Source organism: Abrus precatorius, unplaced genomic scaffold (genome assembly GCF_003935025.1).
Source record: "Abrus precatorius isolate BTA unplaced genomic scaffold, Abrus_2018 Scaffold4, whole genome shotgun sequence".
Lineage (NCBI taxonomy): Eukaryota > Viridiplantae > Streptophyta > Magnoliopsida > Fabales > Fabaceae > Abrus > Abrus precatorius.
Window position 1 is genome coordinate 15,661,741 of NW_020874384.1, and position 19,768 is coordinate 15,681,508.

Below are 19,768 nucleotides of genomic sequence, written 5' to 3' on the forward strand. Positions count from 1 at the left end.
AAATATTCACCATTTGATTATTTATGTCTAGTTGTATGTTTTAATTTCTTTTTTTACTTTAGTATAAAAATAGATTTTTTATTATGAAAATTTACTTGAAATGTAAATAGTGTAATTTTTTTTATATTGCTATTTAATCATAAGTCACTATATGAATAAGAATAGTTAATTTTTATAATAATTAATTTAAAAATTATTGCTATAAACTAATTTAATTAGTTCATAGCAGAAATATTTTTATGTAAATAATATAAAATTTTATATTTTAACTATTTGAATAAATTTCTAGAAAAATTCTTATAAAAAAATAGTAAAATATTTTTCATAAATTAAAAACAACTCATTTTCTCAAATTTTAAAAAAGTTAAATAATAAAATTTATATAAAAAAGAAAAATATAAATTATTTTTAGTTAAAAAAATTATTTATTTTTTTATTACTGAAATTTTTTTAAAAATTTACTCATAGTCCCTATAATTTTTTTAGAATATAATTTATATATATATATATATATATATATATTTTATAAATTATTATTTTTAGTTTCTATAGTTGATATGGTCCATTGAGATAAATTTTTAGTATTAGCTAAATAAACTAAAAATAAAAATTATAAAAAATAAGGACTATATATTACTAATTATAGAAAATAATTTTAATTTATGCAACTTTTATAAAAATAAAACATTTAATCAAATTTTATTTAATAAATTTTCATAAAAAATATAAAACTAATTAATTAAATTGTTGAATTAAAAATTCTTATTAAGTATATTAACTTTATAATAATTTATATGATTTTATTTTAACGTATAAAATATTTTAAACTATAAATAAATATTAAATTTTATATAATACTAATAAATGTTTAAATTAAATTAATCACGGAGACAATATAAAATAATTTAAGAGGTGGATTGATTAATTTAATATTTTATATATAAAAATATTAAATGTTAATAAATTCTTTTATATATATAATAAACGTAATTTTGATGACAGTAACGGTAGAAAAGGAATGATGGTTGGCGTACCTGACGATTAATTAAGTAGCTACGTAGCTTGATTAAATAAACAAACACCAAACGGCATAATGTCTTTGCACGGATTAACTCTTTGCCTGTTATGCTAATCATATTAATTGAAATGATGAAACAGAATCAGCTAAATTAAGAAAGGGACAACGTGCTTCAACCCTTCCATATCATCTATTAATTGCTTTTTTAGTTTTTTTTCGCTTTTATTTAGATACATTATTACTTGCATGGAGCTTGTTGATGTTTAAATAATATTTTTCTTTAGATTTTGTGTTATCACATTGCTCCTTTTATTACACATTCTCTCTCTTATCTCTTTTATGATATAATGTTAGTGTTGGCATACTTGAATTCTTAAAATAATTTTCTATTGATTTTATGCTTATTAAATTTTGGATGAGTATATAAAGAATGTAAAGCATTGGAAGTTTACCTTCATGCATGCTTCTACATGTTTTGATTTTGAAACACATAAAAAATTATCATCTTCTAAACTTTTTTTTCCTTCGTTTTTCAGAATATGAGGGATGAATTCATGTTGAACTATAACACAACTTTGATTACTATTGTTGTCTTAAATTTAATAATTAATGCTATATAATAGTTTATGAAGAAAAAAAATTAATAATAATTACAATGACGTGTGAAATTTATTTACATTCATACATGTATGAAAATTGCTAGGAAACAATGTTTACATTCATGCACTCTGTTTTCTCCCTACCTATTTCATCAGTACAAAATTTATACAAATTTTTTTAAAGCATTTTAATGCTATTCTTTAAATAAAATTCAATTTAATTTATAAAATATGATCATCTAATATCATCACAGATTACTAACATAAAACTGTAATTTTATTTAAAAAATAACCAAAAATAAACTAAAAAAACTAAGCCTAATTTTCGTAGATTTCATTGTCGCCCCCCAAAATAAAGCACCCAGTTGGCTGTTGCCACATTAATAGTGATCTTGACGAACATTAATGTAATGTGGGCTAAGAGAGGTGTTCAGATGTCCACGTACTGCATATAGCAACCGTAGTTCCATACAGTAATGTAAAAGTTAATAATAATTTTTCAAGTGTTTTTTCTGCACTAACACTCAAATAATTTCTGTAATATGCAGAATCAGATTATATCCAATTCCATATTACGTAAAACTTATTTTGAAATACATATCTATCAATTTATAATGATTGTAAAATTAAAATGAAAATATGATGCACGAAATTATCTTAAGAGTTTGCATTATTCATCTCAATTTTCATTTGTTTTGGTTCAAAGTGAAACCCTGAACTATATTTTCCCTGTAATAAAGCAGGTGACGTTGGCCTTGACTTTTGTGGAGAGAAGGTTGTTGATTACCATTGTGGATCCTTTTTAAGAGGAAAACCCCTATCCCTTCAAACCATACCCCATTTTCGTTGGTGCAATTTGTGGCCATAATGGCATCTAAAGTCTACCATACCAGATTTTTCAATCATTTTGATAGCTCACTTTACATTACAATATATTATGTACCTGGAAATGCCCACGGTTTGGAGATCACTACCTTAAGAAAACTATCTTACTTATTTTGATAATGCTATAACAATTCGTATTTTCGTTACGCAATTCGCTGGGAATCTTCTATCATATTCATTTTACTTGCATGTGGTGGTATCATCTTTCAGGCAACTTAATGACACTTGGAAGGATAATTATCTACCCAACAATTATCCACATCCCTTTTTTTCACATATCATTTGGATTTTAAATTTATATTAATTAAAAAAAGTTCACACATGCAAGTTACATCCAAATGAGATACCAACAAAATTTAACATGGTTATATTAACAAAAGTTTAATTTTTGGCCTTATGCATAAACAAGACTTTGTTGATTCTCAGAAATTTAATTACATTCCTTCAAACCAGACCCCTTTGCATCTGAGGAAATTGGGATGGAATGATGTGGCTAGGGTACGTTACCCGTTTGGATATGTACATGACGTCGATTGTGTCTTTTTTTTTTTTTTATGAAAATGAATTGACTAATGTTACGTCATTTTATTCAATCTTTTTTATTATTATTTTTAAAAATATTTTATAAAGTAAGTATTAAATAATAATTAATAAAAAAATTGTAAGAGAATTTAAAATTATTGCTATGAATTAGTCACTGTCACATGCACACATCTCACCGGGTGGCACCAATGACAGTCTTCCATTTGCAAAAAGAAAAGCAGAAACTTTAATGGGTGATCATCCCTCAGAATTGAGAGAGCGTTGCACAGATCCTTCAATATCCGTTCTTTTAAAGGCAAAAATCTCCCTGCCAACGATAAACCACGATTGGAACTCCGAAGATAGCGTGTGGTCAATAACATCGTCATCAATATCCCCCTTTGGCCCTTTCTATCTTCTTCTTTCACCCTTTGTACGGTTCTTTCAGGCCAACAATAAAAAATCTTTTACTTTATAAAAATAATTTATCACTATTCTTTTAACCTTATTCTAATAACACTTATGATCAAAATTATCTAATAAACATTCATATTAATAAAACCCACCCATCTCATCAAGCATGCATGAAGCAGGTTGTCGAATAAAGCTAAAAAAGAAAATATTTTGTACCAAAACAGGGTGCTTTCAATTTATTTCTAGCAATTTACAACTAAAATGAGAGGGAAGGGAAACAAAAACACCAGAAAAATGAAGAAGTTATTACAAGATGAGGAAGTGGCAGCCACTGAAAGAAGAACCACAAGTGGCTGCATAGCACAGCTTAGCTTAGACACACCAAAACGAAGAGTAAGAAAAATGAAATGAGAAAAAGAAATATGCTAATATTTTTATACAACACAAGACACAGAGATTCAATAATTATTCCAAATCAAACTCTGAAAACCAAACTCTTCTTCTTCTTGAGGGGTGTTTAGCCACGGTGGCTGATACATCCACGCATCAACAGAGTCCATCAAGACAACCTCCTTTTCAGACCCATCACTTTCCAACGAGGGAAGCTCTATTATCTGGCTCAACTCATCAGAAGAAGAGAATGTTGAAGAGAGCGAGTCGAAACTGTCCATGTGCGCGGCTTTTGTTGCGGCGGCTTGGACATCGCGTGGCGCGAGCGAAGCCGGTCGAGGGAGGGAGTTAGCCAGCTCGGGGAAGTTGAGGATTGCGTTGGCACCTTTGATGCTGAGTGCTGCCACGTCATGAGCTCTTGCAGCCATTTCAGGCGTCGGAAATGTGCCTAACCATATGCGCGATTTCTTCCTGGGTTCACGAATTTCAGAGACCCATTTACCCCAGTTTCGCATGCGCACTCCACGGTACACTGGGTGTTTGTTAGTGTCTCGAATGCGTTTTATTTTCTTTGATTGTGGAGATGAGTTTGAGGTACACTCTGTCTCTGAGTTTTGCGGGGAAGAAATGCCCATTGTTAATGGGAGTTGGAGGAAGTTTAATTAAAGCGCCACGGCATGGAAAGTGAAGTTGGAGGGAGTTTAATTAAAGCGCCACGGCATGGAAAGTGAAGTGAAATTTGATAATGTGAGTTGTGTTTGTTTTGCATTGTAACTTCTCAGTGGCTCGTATATATAACACTTATAAAGGTTAACTGAGGAGTAAAGGACCCACAAGAGAAAAATGAGCCAGCCGGCATAGGTTCAGTGACTAGTTGTGTACATTGGGTCACCCTTTTTATGCCACGCAACCTTCTTTGTACTTCTTTTTTATTTTAAAAGATGTTTTGTAGACACTAGTCAAAGTGTTAATATCTATGAATAGGAAGAGAGAAATATAAAGAGATAAAATGTGTTAAATAAGTGTTGATATTGTTTGGGTGTTTATAAATTATAACTTTTTTTTTATCAGCCTCCTCTTTTACCCATGTTACACTGTTCGTCTACCCCTTATCCTTTTGTATTGGTTCAACATGTATCACAGCTCTTCTGTTTTGCTTCATTGTCACTTCTCTTAATTCGCTATCACCAATTTGGCCTTTTGTTTTCGTACAACTTAGTATTTTACACTGTCAAAGTACATAAGTGGCAGCGGCAGGTTTGGCTAGTGGAGACTCTCAAGGTTCATGACTTGACGCGCTATTAATTAGAATAGAAAATCACTTCCAATAAAAATAATAAGGATGCATTAAAAATTTAACAAAAACTTATAAAGAATAATCTGATGATATTCTAAACTAAATACTGTAAAACAATTTAGCGGGATGAGTAAAATTGTGCGACTTGGAAGATTTTGATTTGAGGGTCTCAATTCTTTGGTCGGAGTTTCAAGTAGAAGGCAATCGTTGCATTCAATTCTCTGTGTTCTAACTCATTTACGCTGGGTTGTTATGCAGTTCATTGATTACTTGATTAGAAATAGTTAATTTGTTAAGTATAAGTTGGATCATGGATGGGGTTTGATAAGTTGATTTTCTTCTCCATGCTAGCTATTCTAGTGATTTTGTAGCCAACCGATGCATGTGAGAGCTTTTAAAACTATATAGTCAGGGCCAGCAATGATTTAGGTTTTTGGACCCTTCTTTGATTTCTTCCCTTTTATTTACCAAGTATTATTTGCCACTCCTAGAAGATGCAATAATTTCTCTACTTCTTTTCGGTTTACTACTATGCGATTAGATCCTTCTTAAATCGATGGGGTCTGCTAGTGTTCCACGGCCACATTGTCTACAATCTCGTCATCACTCGTCACTCACATTTTCAGAGACCAAACGGTATATATAATCTTATCGTACCCTTTTTCTTTTATTCATTGTTGTAAAGTTGTTTTCAAAAATAGTGAAAATACCATCATCGATTGCTTTGTTTAAAAAGATAAAATTTATATTAAAAAAAGAAAGACACTAAAATTTATAGTACTCCTATTGTCCTATGCGTCCCAACCGCGTTACGCCTGTGTTCCAAATGGTGCTCCTGGTTATGGTGCGTTATAGGTGTTTCCAATCTTGCCACGTGCGGTTTGTCAACAGCGATTTAACTATAATAAATGGACTAACCCCACACTTCAAAGTGACATTGCTGTGTCAAACTTATTAAAGGGCCCCTTTTTCCTATTATTAAGATTTGACACGTTACAAATCCTTATAATTTACAGCGCCATTATTGCATTATCGTGCAAGTGAAAAAGCCCACCAAGTCTATGGCAATGCAAAGATGGTTCATAACTTAACTTTATAGCTTTGGGCACCCCTAGGGGCTCTCCATTTTTTGCTTTGCCTCAATAACGACGAAAACAATTGTTTTATAGGCGCGTTTCCATATTTTCCTTAGTATGAGTACCATAGACGATGGTATATTGTACCTCCAAAATGAGCTGTTACCTTTTTATGAATACCTGTTTTGGACCCATAAAATGAATCTTTTTTCTGCAATCTAAAGTGGCATGGTAACACATAAAGATCCATGTAAACAGTAACAAGTACGAATGAAAACTCTTGGAACGAAATCGCTGCCACACATTTCTATTTTTCTCCCTTTGATTGATAAAAAACGATTAAAACCATAGCAATGAGACATATGGGCCACATTAAGGCATGGATCAGCCTAAGGCCCGACAAGGCCACTCCAGATAAGATCTTTGAGTTGATGAATGATTTTGAATTCTGTTCAAGGATTCCTGTGGTTGTATTGGAAGGTGAACAAGAATAGAGGGCACATTATTGTTTTGACTTTTGAGTTTACTATACTATTTTGGGTGATTCACAATGGACACATTCTATTCTCAACCTCTGTGGAGTATGCATTCTAGCGTAAGGGAGGTAATTAGCAAAGTCTTTTTCAGATTGAGGATTTATTGATGGTAATAAAAGACATAAAAGTTAGAGAATACGCAGAGAAATATGTAAAGAATAAAGGAAAAAAATGTAGAAAAACAATGCACAATATGAAGCAAGAAAAAGGGATACAAAATTAAGACACCAACGTTTACATGGTTCATTTAACGTAGATTACATTCATGAGCAGTGATAATCTACAGTCACTATGATTTATTAAGAATATATAAAGCTAGATTGAGACCCAACAAAGCCCCCTTAGAGCTCTTTTCATAGAAGACGAAGAATAATTCTTGAAAAAACAAAAAACTTACAATTTAATTTTTTCTCACAAGAAAGCAATTAACGGATTGCTCATCTATTCTGATAAGAATGGGTCACTTTTGATACGGCATGTCAATGCTTAATAACAAGCTTTCCATCCTAATACACGAAAAGATTTCAATCAGCAAGGTATGACCATATTTAACACCGAGTTTTTTTTTTTTATCTTAACACGACACCCAACGTCGAGTTTATAATCTTAATACGACATAAGATCTCTATCAATTAATAGGTTATGCCCATACCTAATTGCACAATGTCTAAACTAATGCAACATATGTTCTCAAAAGATTAGGCATGCCTACTTCAACAGAGTGCTCCATTCTCACTTTTATATAGTTTTCATAAAAGTGACTACAACTTTACTCAATGTGTTTGATACCGCGTTCACTGAAGCGTAGGCATGAATGTTGGGGCTTGTAGCTTGTTGACGGACTCGTGTATTTTGCTTTTTAGACGTGGTTCCAAACTCACTCTTCAAAAACATTTGTCATGTATGCATAAGAGATTCTTTTAGAACTTGAGCTTATAACTTTATACTCAGTCCCTACCCCATCTCAATCATTTCAACTACCCCAAGTGGCCAAGGCTGAGGATTTTTAGATCGAGTCTTCAAAACATATAATTTCTCTTTATTTTCAAGGACTTGATTATGATGTGCATTTATTGAGAGCATGATCGAACCAAGATTAGCGTGTTAAAATAAGTATAATACACGAATAAGTATATCATAGTTAGAAAAATGTTGAAAGAATAAAAAGCACTAGTTAAAGAATCAAAAGTAATTTTTTTATATTAAAATATACACCCATTCTTATAATTTTTAATAAAAATTTATTATTTATTTAGAGTGGAGACAGTCAATCCTAATTGGGAATCCTATATAAACAGAAAAGAGAAAAAATATTGAAATGACATAAAAAAAAGCTAAAAGGGGAAAACAAGTGTAACCAAAGAATTCTGGGCTAGGAAATTAAGGACCCCTAAACTTGGATTCCACCCCGGATCAAGGCTTTGGAAAGAGTAGCTTTTAAATTATTCGGGTTCAAAAACTGTGTACTTAATAATGGGTTGCCTGTTTGGACTTCTAAATCTAAAAATCAGCTTACTTTTCATACAAATGCTTCCTAATTTCCTATCACTATATATGTAACTTAATTGTACCTTGTGGCGTCTGAATTTGTATTGTAATTAACGAGCTTCTACCCTGTAGTCAAAGATATTGACAATTATCTACAAGTCATAAAAGAGAAGGCATCAATGGTGCATCCAATGTGGGTAGGTCTTCTAATGCATTTATCTGTTGCAAAAATGCAGTTCAATCTTGGGGACTGCATCATGTGTATTAAATCACAAATATAAAAGAAATGATTGCAATGGTGTAATCCTATCTCCATTTCTATTTATTTGCTTGCAGAGAGAAAAATTATACAAACAAAAAATTTAATTATTTTACTGAAATTAATTGCTAAATTTACTAATTTATCCTTTACTCATTAGTTAATTTTTTACTCTTAAACTACTCAATATTATATAAACAAAAGAACACTAAAGAAAGAATAACAATTAATATTGTTTAAATTCTCTATGGATAGATAAATAGAAACAATTTTTTCTTTTATCTAAACAAAAAAAATAGGAACATATGTAATATTTCATTTCTGGTGGTAGTATGTTTTTGAAAATATTTTTTTAAATTTCTTTTCACATATCTTAATTTTTTTTTATTTCCTATCACATCAGTTATTACATTACGACGATGATTAAATCAATAAAAGAACATAAAATTGAGAGAAAGAAGAATAATGGAATATATGTGTGCCGCGTGGAGATGTACTTACCGAGAATGCTATTTCTATATGAAAATAAGAAAGATAAATTTAAATTATTCAATCATAAATAAATTGTCAAGATTTTAGATTAAACAAAATCATGTAATTAATTAAAAAAGTCACTTTCGTAGTAAGTTCTAATAGTTGAATTATTATCGAATTCTCATTTAAAAAGAATATTATTGCTTCGATTTATTATGCAAATTGTAAAATGGTTACACTTTATGTGGAGATTGGCCAAGATAATAGACAAATGTTAGTTCTTACCAGTGCAAAAATTTCTCCCTTTTAAGGAGAATTGCATTAAGATAAAGACATCTTCATTCTTCATTTTCACATATCCTAGCCGTTGATGCAATACAAATATTTGGTATGTGTATGGATCATATCTAATATGTTATCATTTTTCACAAATTATGCAGAGAGCCCATCAAAGCTGCTCATGCTAATCAGAAAGCTCAACCAGATTATTAGGCACTAGGGAGAAGGAACCAACCAAAGACATAAAATAAAAGGGTAATGTTATATATTTAAATGTAAGAAGAAAGAAGAGCTAGTCAAACTGTGATGTAAAATATGTTTGTCAATCTCAAGGTACTAAGGTAACAGAGGGAAGCAGTTTCCGTATCATAATGTAGATTGCCAGAGACACGTAAATTGCATGTACCTTATTGTTTCTATAAATTAAAACATGAAGAATGTTTTAATCTAACAATTGTTGTGTTGTCTTGCAACGTTTCTTCCTCTTTTATTCTTTACCCTTTTCTGTTTTTCCCCATGTTAAATTAACACCATGAGGCTTTCCTTCTTACTATTTTCTTCTTTTATGACTTAAAACAAAATCATCATCGTCGTCGTCGTCATCACTCTCATGGACAATTCTTTTCTTGGCTTTGATATCACCGTTCTTTGATGTCTGTTTCTGTGAAGTTTCAGTCTTAGTAGGTGGCTTTGATACCTTAACAGGAGTCGGAGTTCCTGTCCGAAGCTCCTTTTGCTTCCTATACTTCTTCTCAAATGCTTTCTTAGCTCTTTCAGGAGACAGCAAACCATGGTCCATTAACCTGCACATTTGAGGTATGTATATGCATTACTTTGCTGTTTCTGACAAAGATTTAATCCACAACAAAATTCAGAAAATGGCAGTAGAAGACTACAATTAAATACACTGATTCTAGAGTAAGTTGTATATTGAAAACGACTTGGTCAGCTCAAGACTCATACACTGATTCTATTGCTTAAATCGGTAATGCTGAAAGAATCAAACTGGCCCCTGCTACTAGTACTATAAAAAACAACTGACAAATACTATACCTGCCGAAGCATTGGAGAAGATGAGATCAATATTTCCCTGAAAATTTTGCTATGGGAGATTAAATCAAAATACTAACAAGTTATAGATGCTTTCTACAATACTCAGACTCAGTTTTTAAAAAGAATAGGTCGTCAAATTATAATTTTGGATTTGTTAAAATACTTTTAAAGTTGTTGCTTACTAAAATATCCTTAAATAAGGAGTAGGAGTATATAGGCAATAAAGGCGTCGCATGATGAAGTGAAGATTTTTCAGAATATATTGATCAATTGTACAAAGAAAGTTATTGAAATAAGTTAAAAATAACTTATGATATTTTTAAGTTATTTTCGTTAGTTCTTTTAAATACTCGCTTAATCATCCTCAAATACTGTAAAAAACTCATTTTCAGAAGAATTATCCAAACTTCAACTAATTCTGAGTATACAATAACAATTATATGTCTGTTTGTATCTCTAATGGTTGAAAGCGATTTTTTAACTTTAGGAAAACGTCATTGCAGAACTAAGAATATTGTGAAACTAAGTTTCCTGCCTCGCACACATCGGCTCAGGGCATGTTTGAATTGGCATTCACGCACCTACAATCAATTTTGGATATGATAATTAACAACTTTCATTTTATTTTTAAAATAACTTAAGTACGTTGGACGGAATCGAAAAAATTTTAGTTCTAGCATAATCGATTTCGATTGAAGTACAGACAGACAATCAATATTGGTTCCTTGGTCAAATATATAGATAACCCTCCCAGTTCTTCAAGGCATGTCAATCCCTTTTGGTTTGGAAAAATAGGAATTGTCCAACGGAGAAAACATTTTTGTAAATGTCATAAACCAACATTTTCAAAAGCAGAAAATATTAGATAAAAATAGATGAATGATTTTATAATACATCTCTGACATAGCCCTCAAGTAAGGGTCTTTTGGGCTTGAAGTGTGGAAAATGCACAAGCCCAAATTACCTTGTCTTGAAATTCAACTTTTTGTTTAAAAAATGAAGGTGGCAAAGATCAGCCTCTAGATCATTTGGTTTCCAAAAGCTTAATGTTCTGGGAGGTATTTCAAAGAAACTATTTGACCTTATGGAAGTGACCAATGACCTTTCTATAACTCTTTTTAGTTTGTTTGGATACGTTTCCAAGTTAAGCTTATGAGTAACCTTTGTACTTAGAAGAATTTATTGAATAAGTGTTTAACAAGTTATTTACATATCAAGACATGAGAATGTATTTATATTAATTACTTCTCTAATGATAATATTTTTCAATCTAAGGAAACAAATTTGTCATGTAAACAGATGCTTGTGGTTCTTCTACAACAAATGTTGATCTTTATGAAATGAAGAGGAACAAAGAAGTGGCAAATGTGCCAACTTCCAACATACTTTATTACCATGCAGCAAATATTAAACATGAATGGGGGAAGTAATGAGCTACTGATACAAATGGAGACCATAGCATTTTTTAAAACCAAAGTCACTTATCAATTTACAGTACAAGCTTATTTATAAAGCAATTAAAGCAACTTGGTGTCAATGATACAAAATATTAATTGGATTAATTAAAACAGAACATTTGTAATGAAGCCTAAATCTAAGAATTTTTTCTTGAATAAAAGTAAAACATAATATATGCATTGCAAGTTTAATGAGAAACAAGATGATAATTATGTCCTAAAAGTTAAAATTGTAGATAATGTAATACCACGTATTTCTAAGTTCAATTACTTAGAATCAATTCTAGAAAATAATGAAAAAATTATTGAAGATGTTATTCATTGAATACAAATTTTTGTATTCAATGGTTAAACTAGAGAAAACATCAAGAGTTGTTTGTGATTATAAATCAATTGTGTATGGCAATTGCTTTTACAAATATTTGGAATATTGAATCAGAACTGTCCAGAGAATGGTTCAAGCGACATGGCTCATAAAACCCCAAAATATAAGATAGCTTGAAATGGATATGACTTCAAAATAAAACCTAACCAGAATGAATGAATGAATGAATTTACAGCAAACTTTTTAGACGTTATTAAGATTTAAGACTTGTTTATAGAGCTATGTATGCTCATTTTGTAGAAGTGAAAATGGATGGTTAACAACTGCAAGGTTGAAAGAAAACTCACCAAAATTCTGCCATTTCACTTGTTGGTATCTGTTTTGACAATGACTCGTAGAAAACCCTTAGGGGTTCTTTCTGTCAACAAAACGCATTAAGGAAAAAATCACAAGCTGATTACCATATGTAGATACAGGTTAGTGAGTTCCAGGAATCAACTGAGATATATTCAGAACCTGTTCGGGAGGATCATGTTTCTGACCAGGCAGACTATAGACTTTCTTCTCTCTTATTTTGATAGTAGTTGTTGTCTTTGTTACTGCTTTGGATGACGATGTCGATGTCGGTTTTGATTTAACCTTCAAGTTTATGCAAAGTAGAATAAAATAACAAGTTACAACCCTCATAACTGAAACAAACACATTTAAATTGAGCTAAGAAATGCTTGATGACTCCATAGTTTTCTTAAGGAAAATAAAAACAATTGAATACTAATGTAAGGAAAATCAATGCAAGTTCTCCTATCAAATCAGCAAGAATTTATCCATTGGAAACTATCCGGGAAGTCTGAACCCGATTCCCTTAAGAAGCAGCAGTGTTGGTAAAAATTAAAATTAACAGTCAACGCAAATCAGCAGATGAATTAAGAACCCCAGAAGTCAAAGTTCAAACCACCCAATCAGCCAATAAGGATTCAATCCAATAATTCAGAAAGTTGGGGTTTTTATTTATGATACCTCAGATTTGGTGACAGTGGTAACGGGTTTCATCTTAGAATCAGGTGGGTGTCTGGTTGAGGTGTCCACCTTCTTCTTGAGAGCCAAAGATTCAATCTTGGGTTTGGAAGAGACATCTTGGGCACTTGGCTTGAGCCTCACCGTAGAGCTTTTGGTCTCTGTTGCCATAACAGAACTGAACAATCCTTAACCAGTTATCTTCTAAAGCCTATAAATTAGATCCGAATCCGATTGACCCAATTCATTTGATACTCAATTACATGTTCATTTCATCAACTTTGCCTTTGTGAAGATTACCCAAAGAGAAAAAGATGGTAAATTCGAAAGTAAAAGCAAAAGGGGGCGCGATGTGAGAAATCAGATGAACACAAGGTCCTGCTGGGTTTGGATCTTGGAAAGAAGGTGAAGTTTTTTTAGGGAACAGAGAGTGATGCTTGGGTGGGGACCACATCTTGTTAGGATGTTCTTTACTTCCTCAAACATTGTTTGTTTTCACTGATTTTCACGTACGGTGGTCCGAACACGTGTGGCGTGTGACCCAAAACCTGTATAGTAAGAAAATGATCCAATTCGCGTGTGTAAATTTTAAGTATGTGATTAAGTGGGTTAAAGTAACATGTATATAATTAATTGAGATAATTCTTAACTAGTTAAAGAAAAATATTAATAAATTCTCTTCGGATACTCATTAAAAAAATTTAAAGCCACTTTTTTTTTATTAAAACTGTAATAATATTTTTAACTTTGTAATTTGATATACATTTCAATGCGATTTTTAATTAAAAGGTTATTTTTTATGTTTAATCCTTTTTCTTAAAATGTTAGTTAACAAAATTCTCATTTAAAACAGTTAATCGTAAATAGTAGTAATATATTTATAATTTATTACTCTAATGATTCTATCATGCACAAAAACTTTAAAAATTAATGGCTGAAAAAGTTGAGTCTCGGATAAAATTTATCAGCATATAACAAATTTAGTTTTTATTCTTGAAGGTAGAATAAATTTTATATACATTCTCCTTCAGCTGTAATTATGTGCCTTTTTCTTTGGTGAACATGTATTCTTAGTTTTTATATCAAATTACACAATTTTTTAAATACTTTTTTACTTGAAAGATATCTCTATTTTCTTTAATATTTGTAATAAATGATTAAAATTCTTCAATTAATATTAAACATAGCAGTATGTTTATAAAACAATATTTTATTAAGTAACTTTTGAGATTGAAAGATTCAGATATATGTATTTTTATACTTTAATTTCATTTTTATTTTTGAATAAGTCCTAAATATTTTTAGTTCATATTTTTATATTTTAGCTATATTTGAATGTTTTTTTTTTATAGAATGCGCATAGTACTTACAGATAAATGAAAATTTCATTCATTAATTTAAAACTCATAAAACTTCTGCATCTGACAGTTAAATGCATCGCATTAAATTGGAAAAAAAAAAAAGAAAAGAAACTAACGAGTTTCATGTGCATTACACATATTTTTAAATCTTTGAATGGAGAAAGTTTTCAAAACATCAAAGCCATTATTTAAGCAGTAAAAGTGCTTATAAAAGGAGCATTTTGTCACCTTTTGTAAATCAGCGAGAACAGGGGGAATATCAGCTTCATTTATTATACAACAATTTTGCCAAACGCTCTTGCTCTTGCTCTTGCTTCTGCTTCCCATAAGGAGGGCCAATTTCTTGCCTTTTTTTAAATAAGTGATTTTCTCTTCTGAATTCTGATGTCACATGATAAGCACTTCTACACTTTGGTCAATTTCCTCAACAAGTTTTGAAGACAAAGATCATCACGATTTCACAACACAACCAAACAATTATATGCTTATGCTTTCTTTTTTCAAGGGATAGATATGACCCTCTAGAATCAATAAACTTTTTCTTTAATCATATTGTTAACTCATGCAATCTAACTAACATCATCAAGTTATCAATTCTACAAAATAAGTTTTCTACAAAATTGATACATGATCATGTCTGGCTTATTTGGAAAAGTCTATTGTACCAAATTGAATGAAGAAGCATATGAAACAAGTCATACTTTACAGGCTCAGCATGCCACAGAAAATGCTCCTGTACCTTTTTCACCCTCTTATGCATCTCTAAGTACCTTTCTTCAGAGATTGAAAGCAGTATGTTCCTCAAATTAGGGATGTCTCTTTCCATCAGAAACACAGCAAAAGATTCCCAGTTCAAAACTTCAAAGAGAGGAGGAATAAAATTGTCAGATATGATAACAGGAATGCACTGATAGAATATAGCCTCTACCACACGCGGACTATTAACTTCATGACCTCTTGCACAGATACAGTATCTGCTGCTCTTCATGAGCTCAAGATAGTTTGCATTACCCCTGACATGTGGCAAAGGACCAGATATTTTCATGTCAGGTTCTTTGTTCTCCCAATGTTTCAACAGAATAGGCCGAACATAACCGTGCAATCCGCCTGCAAAAAAGGCCAGGATAGGCCTCTGAGAAGGAGGGTTGCCCCCTATATTTTTGACAGGATTCTCAATTGACCTTATATATGTTTCTGGAAGAGAAACATCCTTGCCTATCTTGAATCCTACTTCAATGTCAGCATTGCAGAGGGCTCTGATGCAGTTAAGCATGCGCCCTCTTGTTTCTGCAGGAGCCTGAGAAAGTGTGCTTGTTAAATACTCTTCCACTCAATTACTGGTGAGACTGCTTCCACAGAAATTAATGATTCAATCATAATGGTATACTATAGTCCATGATTAACAATTTATGAACAGCAGGAATTTCTATTTGCCACAACTCAATAATGCAAATAGTTATATTTTACAGTTTACATCAAGGGAGGTTTCCCATTATAAGAGTGAAACAACGTTACAGATTGCAATCTCATAGCATATTTCAATTCACGTTTAGTTCCTCACGGATTACCAAATTTTTAACATGAATCCAAATACATACTAAGAAAATAAGGACAAGGAACACAAACACATACCATATTCTTCATCATAAATTGCTCCAAGACAATTGGGGGAAGTTTGTTATAAGGACAGGAGAAGAGGCAGAAAATGCATTGATGATAATTTGCATGAACATAAAGAATCATACCCAATCATGGCAAGCAACAACAAAGTGATCTGCTCCAGAAGTTCTGTTCCAGAAAGGATACTTTCCAGCAATCATGTCCACATAATTTTTCATGTACTCAATTAAGTTTGAACGTTTGTGTGAATTACGTACATAGAGAGTTTGCTGCAACAATCTTGAACTGAAAGGTATGTAAAACAAGTGAGCCTTCGCAGGGTCTTCAGTGACAAACTGTTTGTTTGCTTCCATTGATTTCATAAACCATCCTTCAGATGCATATATTCCATCCAGTAAGGGCTCATGGAAGATTGGTCTGTCTCCATCCTGGTAGATGTAGACTTTGAGCATCTTCTCCATTAGTTCATAACTCCTGTAGACATGATTAGTTGGATATCTTTTAGGAAGGATATGCACACAAGATTTAAGATACTCAAACTTACAGGGGGCAGAGAAATACATACATAATAATTAAAGAATATGTAAACAGAATCTTCGTATCTAAGTTTGGTTTTATATGCTCTTTCCAAAGAATAGCATGATAGACCCACGGAAGGCCATAATATTTTGAAAATATGCCAGTAGTTAATTTTATTAGACTAAATTATGTTTTTGATCCCTGAAAATATCATGATTTTTTCATTTGGTCTCTCATTTTTAAAAATTTGTTAAATTGTTCTAAAAAATTTTTGTTGCCATGTATCCCCCTGTTAAGCTTCATTTATTTTGCCCATTTAGTGCTTATGTAGCTCTAAAAAATGAGGGATCAAATGGAAGACTGGTGATATTTAGAGGCACTACAATGTAAAAAAAAATTATAAGGATTCAATTATAAATGTCTAGAAAATGAGGGATTAAAGAAAAAATTATGATATTTATAAGGGAACAAAAACATAATTTAACCTTTTATTATTTTTGTGCTGAACACTTATGTGTGGTTTATTTGGAAGTTATTTCTATCACTTGTGGGTTGGACGGTAATTGCGTTATGGTTATGTGTATACTAAGCATGGGGGTGGATTATTCAGAATGTGGTTTGTTATTTGCTGTTTATTGAAGAGAATACTTCTTGTATGGGGAAACTCTTGTACTGAGTGCTTGTACTGCAAATCTAGTAATTAAACCAAATTGTTTCTGTAATACAGTCATTGTTTTGTGTTTCTAATTCCTGAGTCCAACAAAACACGATGTTTACATATCTTTGTATATGCCATATATTCTGTTATTTAATTTAATTTGTTGAATATGACATGGAAAAACACCTAGCTCAGTAATGACACGGTTTTTTTTTTTTTAATAACTATTATTTCACAGAAACCAAATACGACCAAGTGAAAACTCCAAATGCTTAATTATCTAACTCAGCTCTATACAGGTGAAGAACCCATTGGAAATGGTGCACGTAAATCAGAATCATCATTTATAAAACTTTGTGTCTATACAGTTGTATTTGAACTTTAATCATACTATTAGATTCAGTTCCCTCCTTAGAAATAAGCAGTTGATAAGTCAGAATAATAAAATAATTCAATCAGAATCTTGGCAATTCAACCATACTGCAGTGGTTTGGATCAAGAGTAGAATCCATGCATTGAAAAATAATTATTATTATCATACCTTCTGAACATGGAGACATTCCTGTATAAAGCTGAGTAAAGTCTAGAATCATTCATAATTATAGGTGCATTTAAAATCTCTGATTTTACATGCAATACTTCCAGATCAACAGCTGAAGACCTAGTTGGCTTCTACAAAATTATCAACATAATGAGTTAGAAATCTAATCATGTAATTCAATCTGTACTTGCACATATGATCCATCATCTAAAACATACCACTTGCTGGGAAGAAGCATGATTATGCTGCAAAAGTAAGTTCATCTCGGATATTGAAACTACTTTAGAAGGCTTCTTTTTGGGATTCTTTGTAGTCACTGGCTTATCATTATGGAATGTCAAGTTACTTCCTTGCAAAGGACCAAAGTTTCCATCCTTGTAAACTGGATCAGTTGTATCTGATTTCAATGAAGTTGCATTGGGAGTGACAGATATCATGGGACTTCTCGAATCCGTTTCTGAATCTAAGGATGTTCTGTACGGCAATGGCGCCATAGGCTGAGGTGAAAGCACGGAAGAAGCAGATTCTTGTGATGCCAAATTAACCACAACACTGTCAAGTCCTTTAGCTTTCTTTGGTGCAGAGGCAGTGATTGAATCTCTTCCATTGTGAACTACTACACCATGTTCTAAGAGGGAAGCCTGAGGACTAATAGCTATCTCTTCATGTGCACGAGTAGAACTTGAATTTGAACCATTTAGGTGCATATTATTATTATTATTATTTCTTTCCACTTTAGAATTAGCCAAAGATGTATCCATTGTGAAACTAGTAATTGTAGCAGTAAGAGAAGATAGGAATTTACTATTTGGAAGTTCCGAATACTGAACCACTAAAACTATAGCCACTGTTATCCCCAAGATTGAAATTAACCTCCTTGTTTCTGCTTGACACAGAAATCTAAATCCTGGATCCATGTCACAACCTCAGAAACGTGACCAACACTTAACTGGGGGAACCAGAGACATAAACTTCATTGAACACCCATCATCAAACGCTTCAAAACAACAATTTCCCAAGTATAACCGACACCTTTGTGAAGCAAATTCATGATCAAGATTCAATCTTTATTATAGGGAGTGACCATCGTTACAAAAGATCGCCGAATGCAGCAGCTAACACGCTAAATTCTCACCTCTAGAGAGATCAGGAGAAGTAATTGAAGCAAACCCATTGAGATGAACCAAGAAAAGTCAATAAATTTTGTGTGGGTTTTCAATGGGAAGATAAAAGAGACAATTTTACGATAAGGAGAGGCATTGGGTGGTTCATTTGGTTAGGAAAACAGAGAAGTAAGGTGTAACGGAATCATAGGACAAACTAATGTACCGACAAAGGACATACGTAGGTATTGAGATTTGCGTCTGTGACGGTCTCTTTCTTAACTTATCGAACAGGGAAAGGATCTAACATGTCAGTGAAATGGAAGGAAGGAACAGAGTAATCGAAGATTGGAGTAAATTTAGGAACCGGCCAACGAATAAGTCCAAGACTATCCGAACTTTATAACGTGAAATTGCACACTTTTTAAATCTCTAATGGACCGCTGTGTTTTTTACATTATGGTTTTATTAACAAATAATTGAGTAAATATTGAAATTAGTTTTTAAAATATTTAACAAGAGTTAATTTGGTCACTAAATAGTTTTTTTTTTTTCATGAGAAAGATTAATTTCTCGATTGAAAATTGCATATCTTTTATAAGGTATTACTTAGTTAAGATGACATATGCAATTTTCATTTTATGAAATATTTTTAAAAAACTAAATTAGTTCTTTAAACAAAAATTATTGAAGTCAGCTTACATATTTCTAAATATTAAAGTTAACTTTTAGAGATAATCTGACTAAAACAAAATAAGTTTCTAAAAATTATTTTATTGAATAAAAATTAATAATGTCATCTCAACTGTTTAGTAACTCAAATAAAGAGTTTTATTAAGTTAAACATGAGTATTTTAATAGAAGAATTAACATGTTCTGA

General features: G+C 31.7%; 3 protein-coding genes across 3 annotated transcripts; all 3 read right to left on the bottom strand.

Moving 5' to 3' along the window:
• Positions 1-3,658: 3,658 nt before the first annotated feature.
• LOC113865528 (dehydration-responsive element-binding protein 3-like) lies at positions 3,659-4,543 on the bottom strand. The gene has a single exon (XM_027500141.1). It carries the CDS (start codon positions 4,461-4,463, stop codon positions 3,897-3,899), a length of 567 nt encoding a protein of 188 aa, XP_027355942.1. The 5' UTR covers positions 4,464-4,543; the 3' UTR covers positions 3,659-3,896.
• Positions 4,544-9,513: 4,970 nt separating this feature from the next.
• LOC113865411 lies at positions 9,514-13,511 on the bottom strand. The gene is made up of 4 exons (XM_027499932.1): positions 13,090-13,511; positions 12,589-12,711; positions 12,420-12,490; positions 9,514-10,040 (listed from the first exon to the last, which is right to left on the bottom strand). The coding sequence occupies exons 1-4, from the start codon at positions 13,255-13,257 to the stop codon at positions 9,788-9,790; spliced, it is 615 nt and encodes a 204-aa protein (XP_027355733.1). The 5' UTR covers positions 13,258-13,511; the 3' UTR covers positions 9,514-9,787.
• A 1,384-nt stretch (positions 13,512-14,895) lies between these two features.
• LOC113865512 (probable glycosyltransferase At5g03795) lies at positions 14,896-18,772 on the bottom strand. Its single transcript, XM_027500114.1, has 4 exons — positions 18,004-18,772; positions 17,786-17,916; positions 16,193-16,541; positions 14,896-15,744 (listed from the first exon to the last, which is right to left on the bottom strand). Exons 1-4 carry the CDS (start codon positions 18,700-18,702, stop codon positions 15,079-15,081), a joined length of 1,845 nt encoding a protein of 614 aa, XP_027355915.1. The 5' UTR covers positions 18,703-18,772; the 3' UTR covers positions 14,896-15,078.
• Positions 18,773-19,768: the final 996 nt, after the last annotated feature.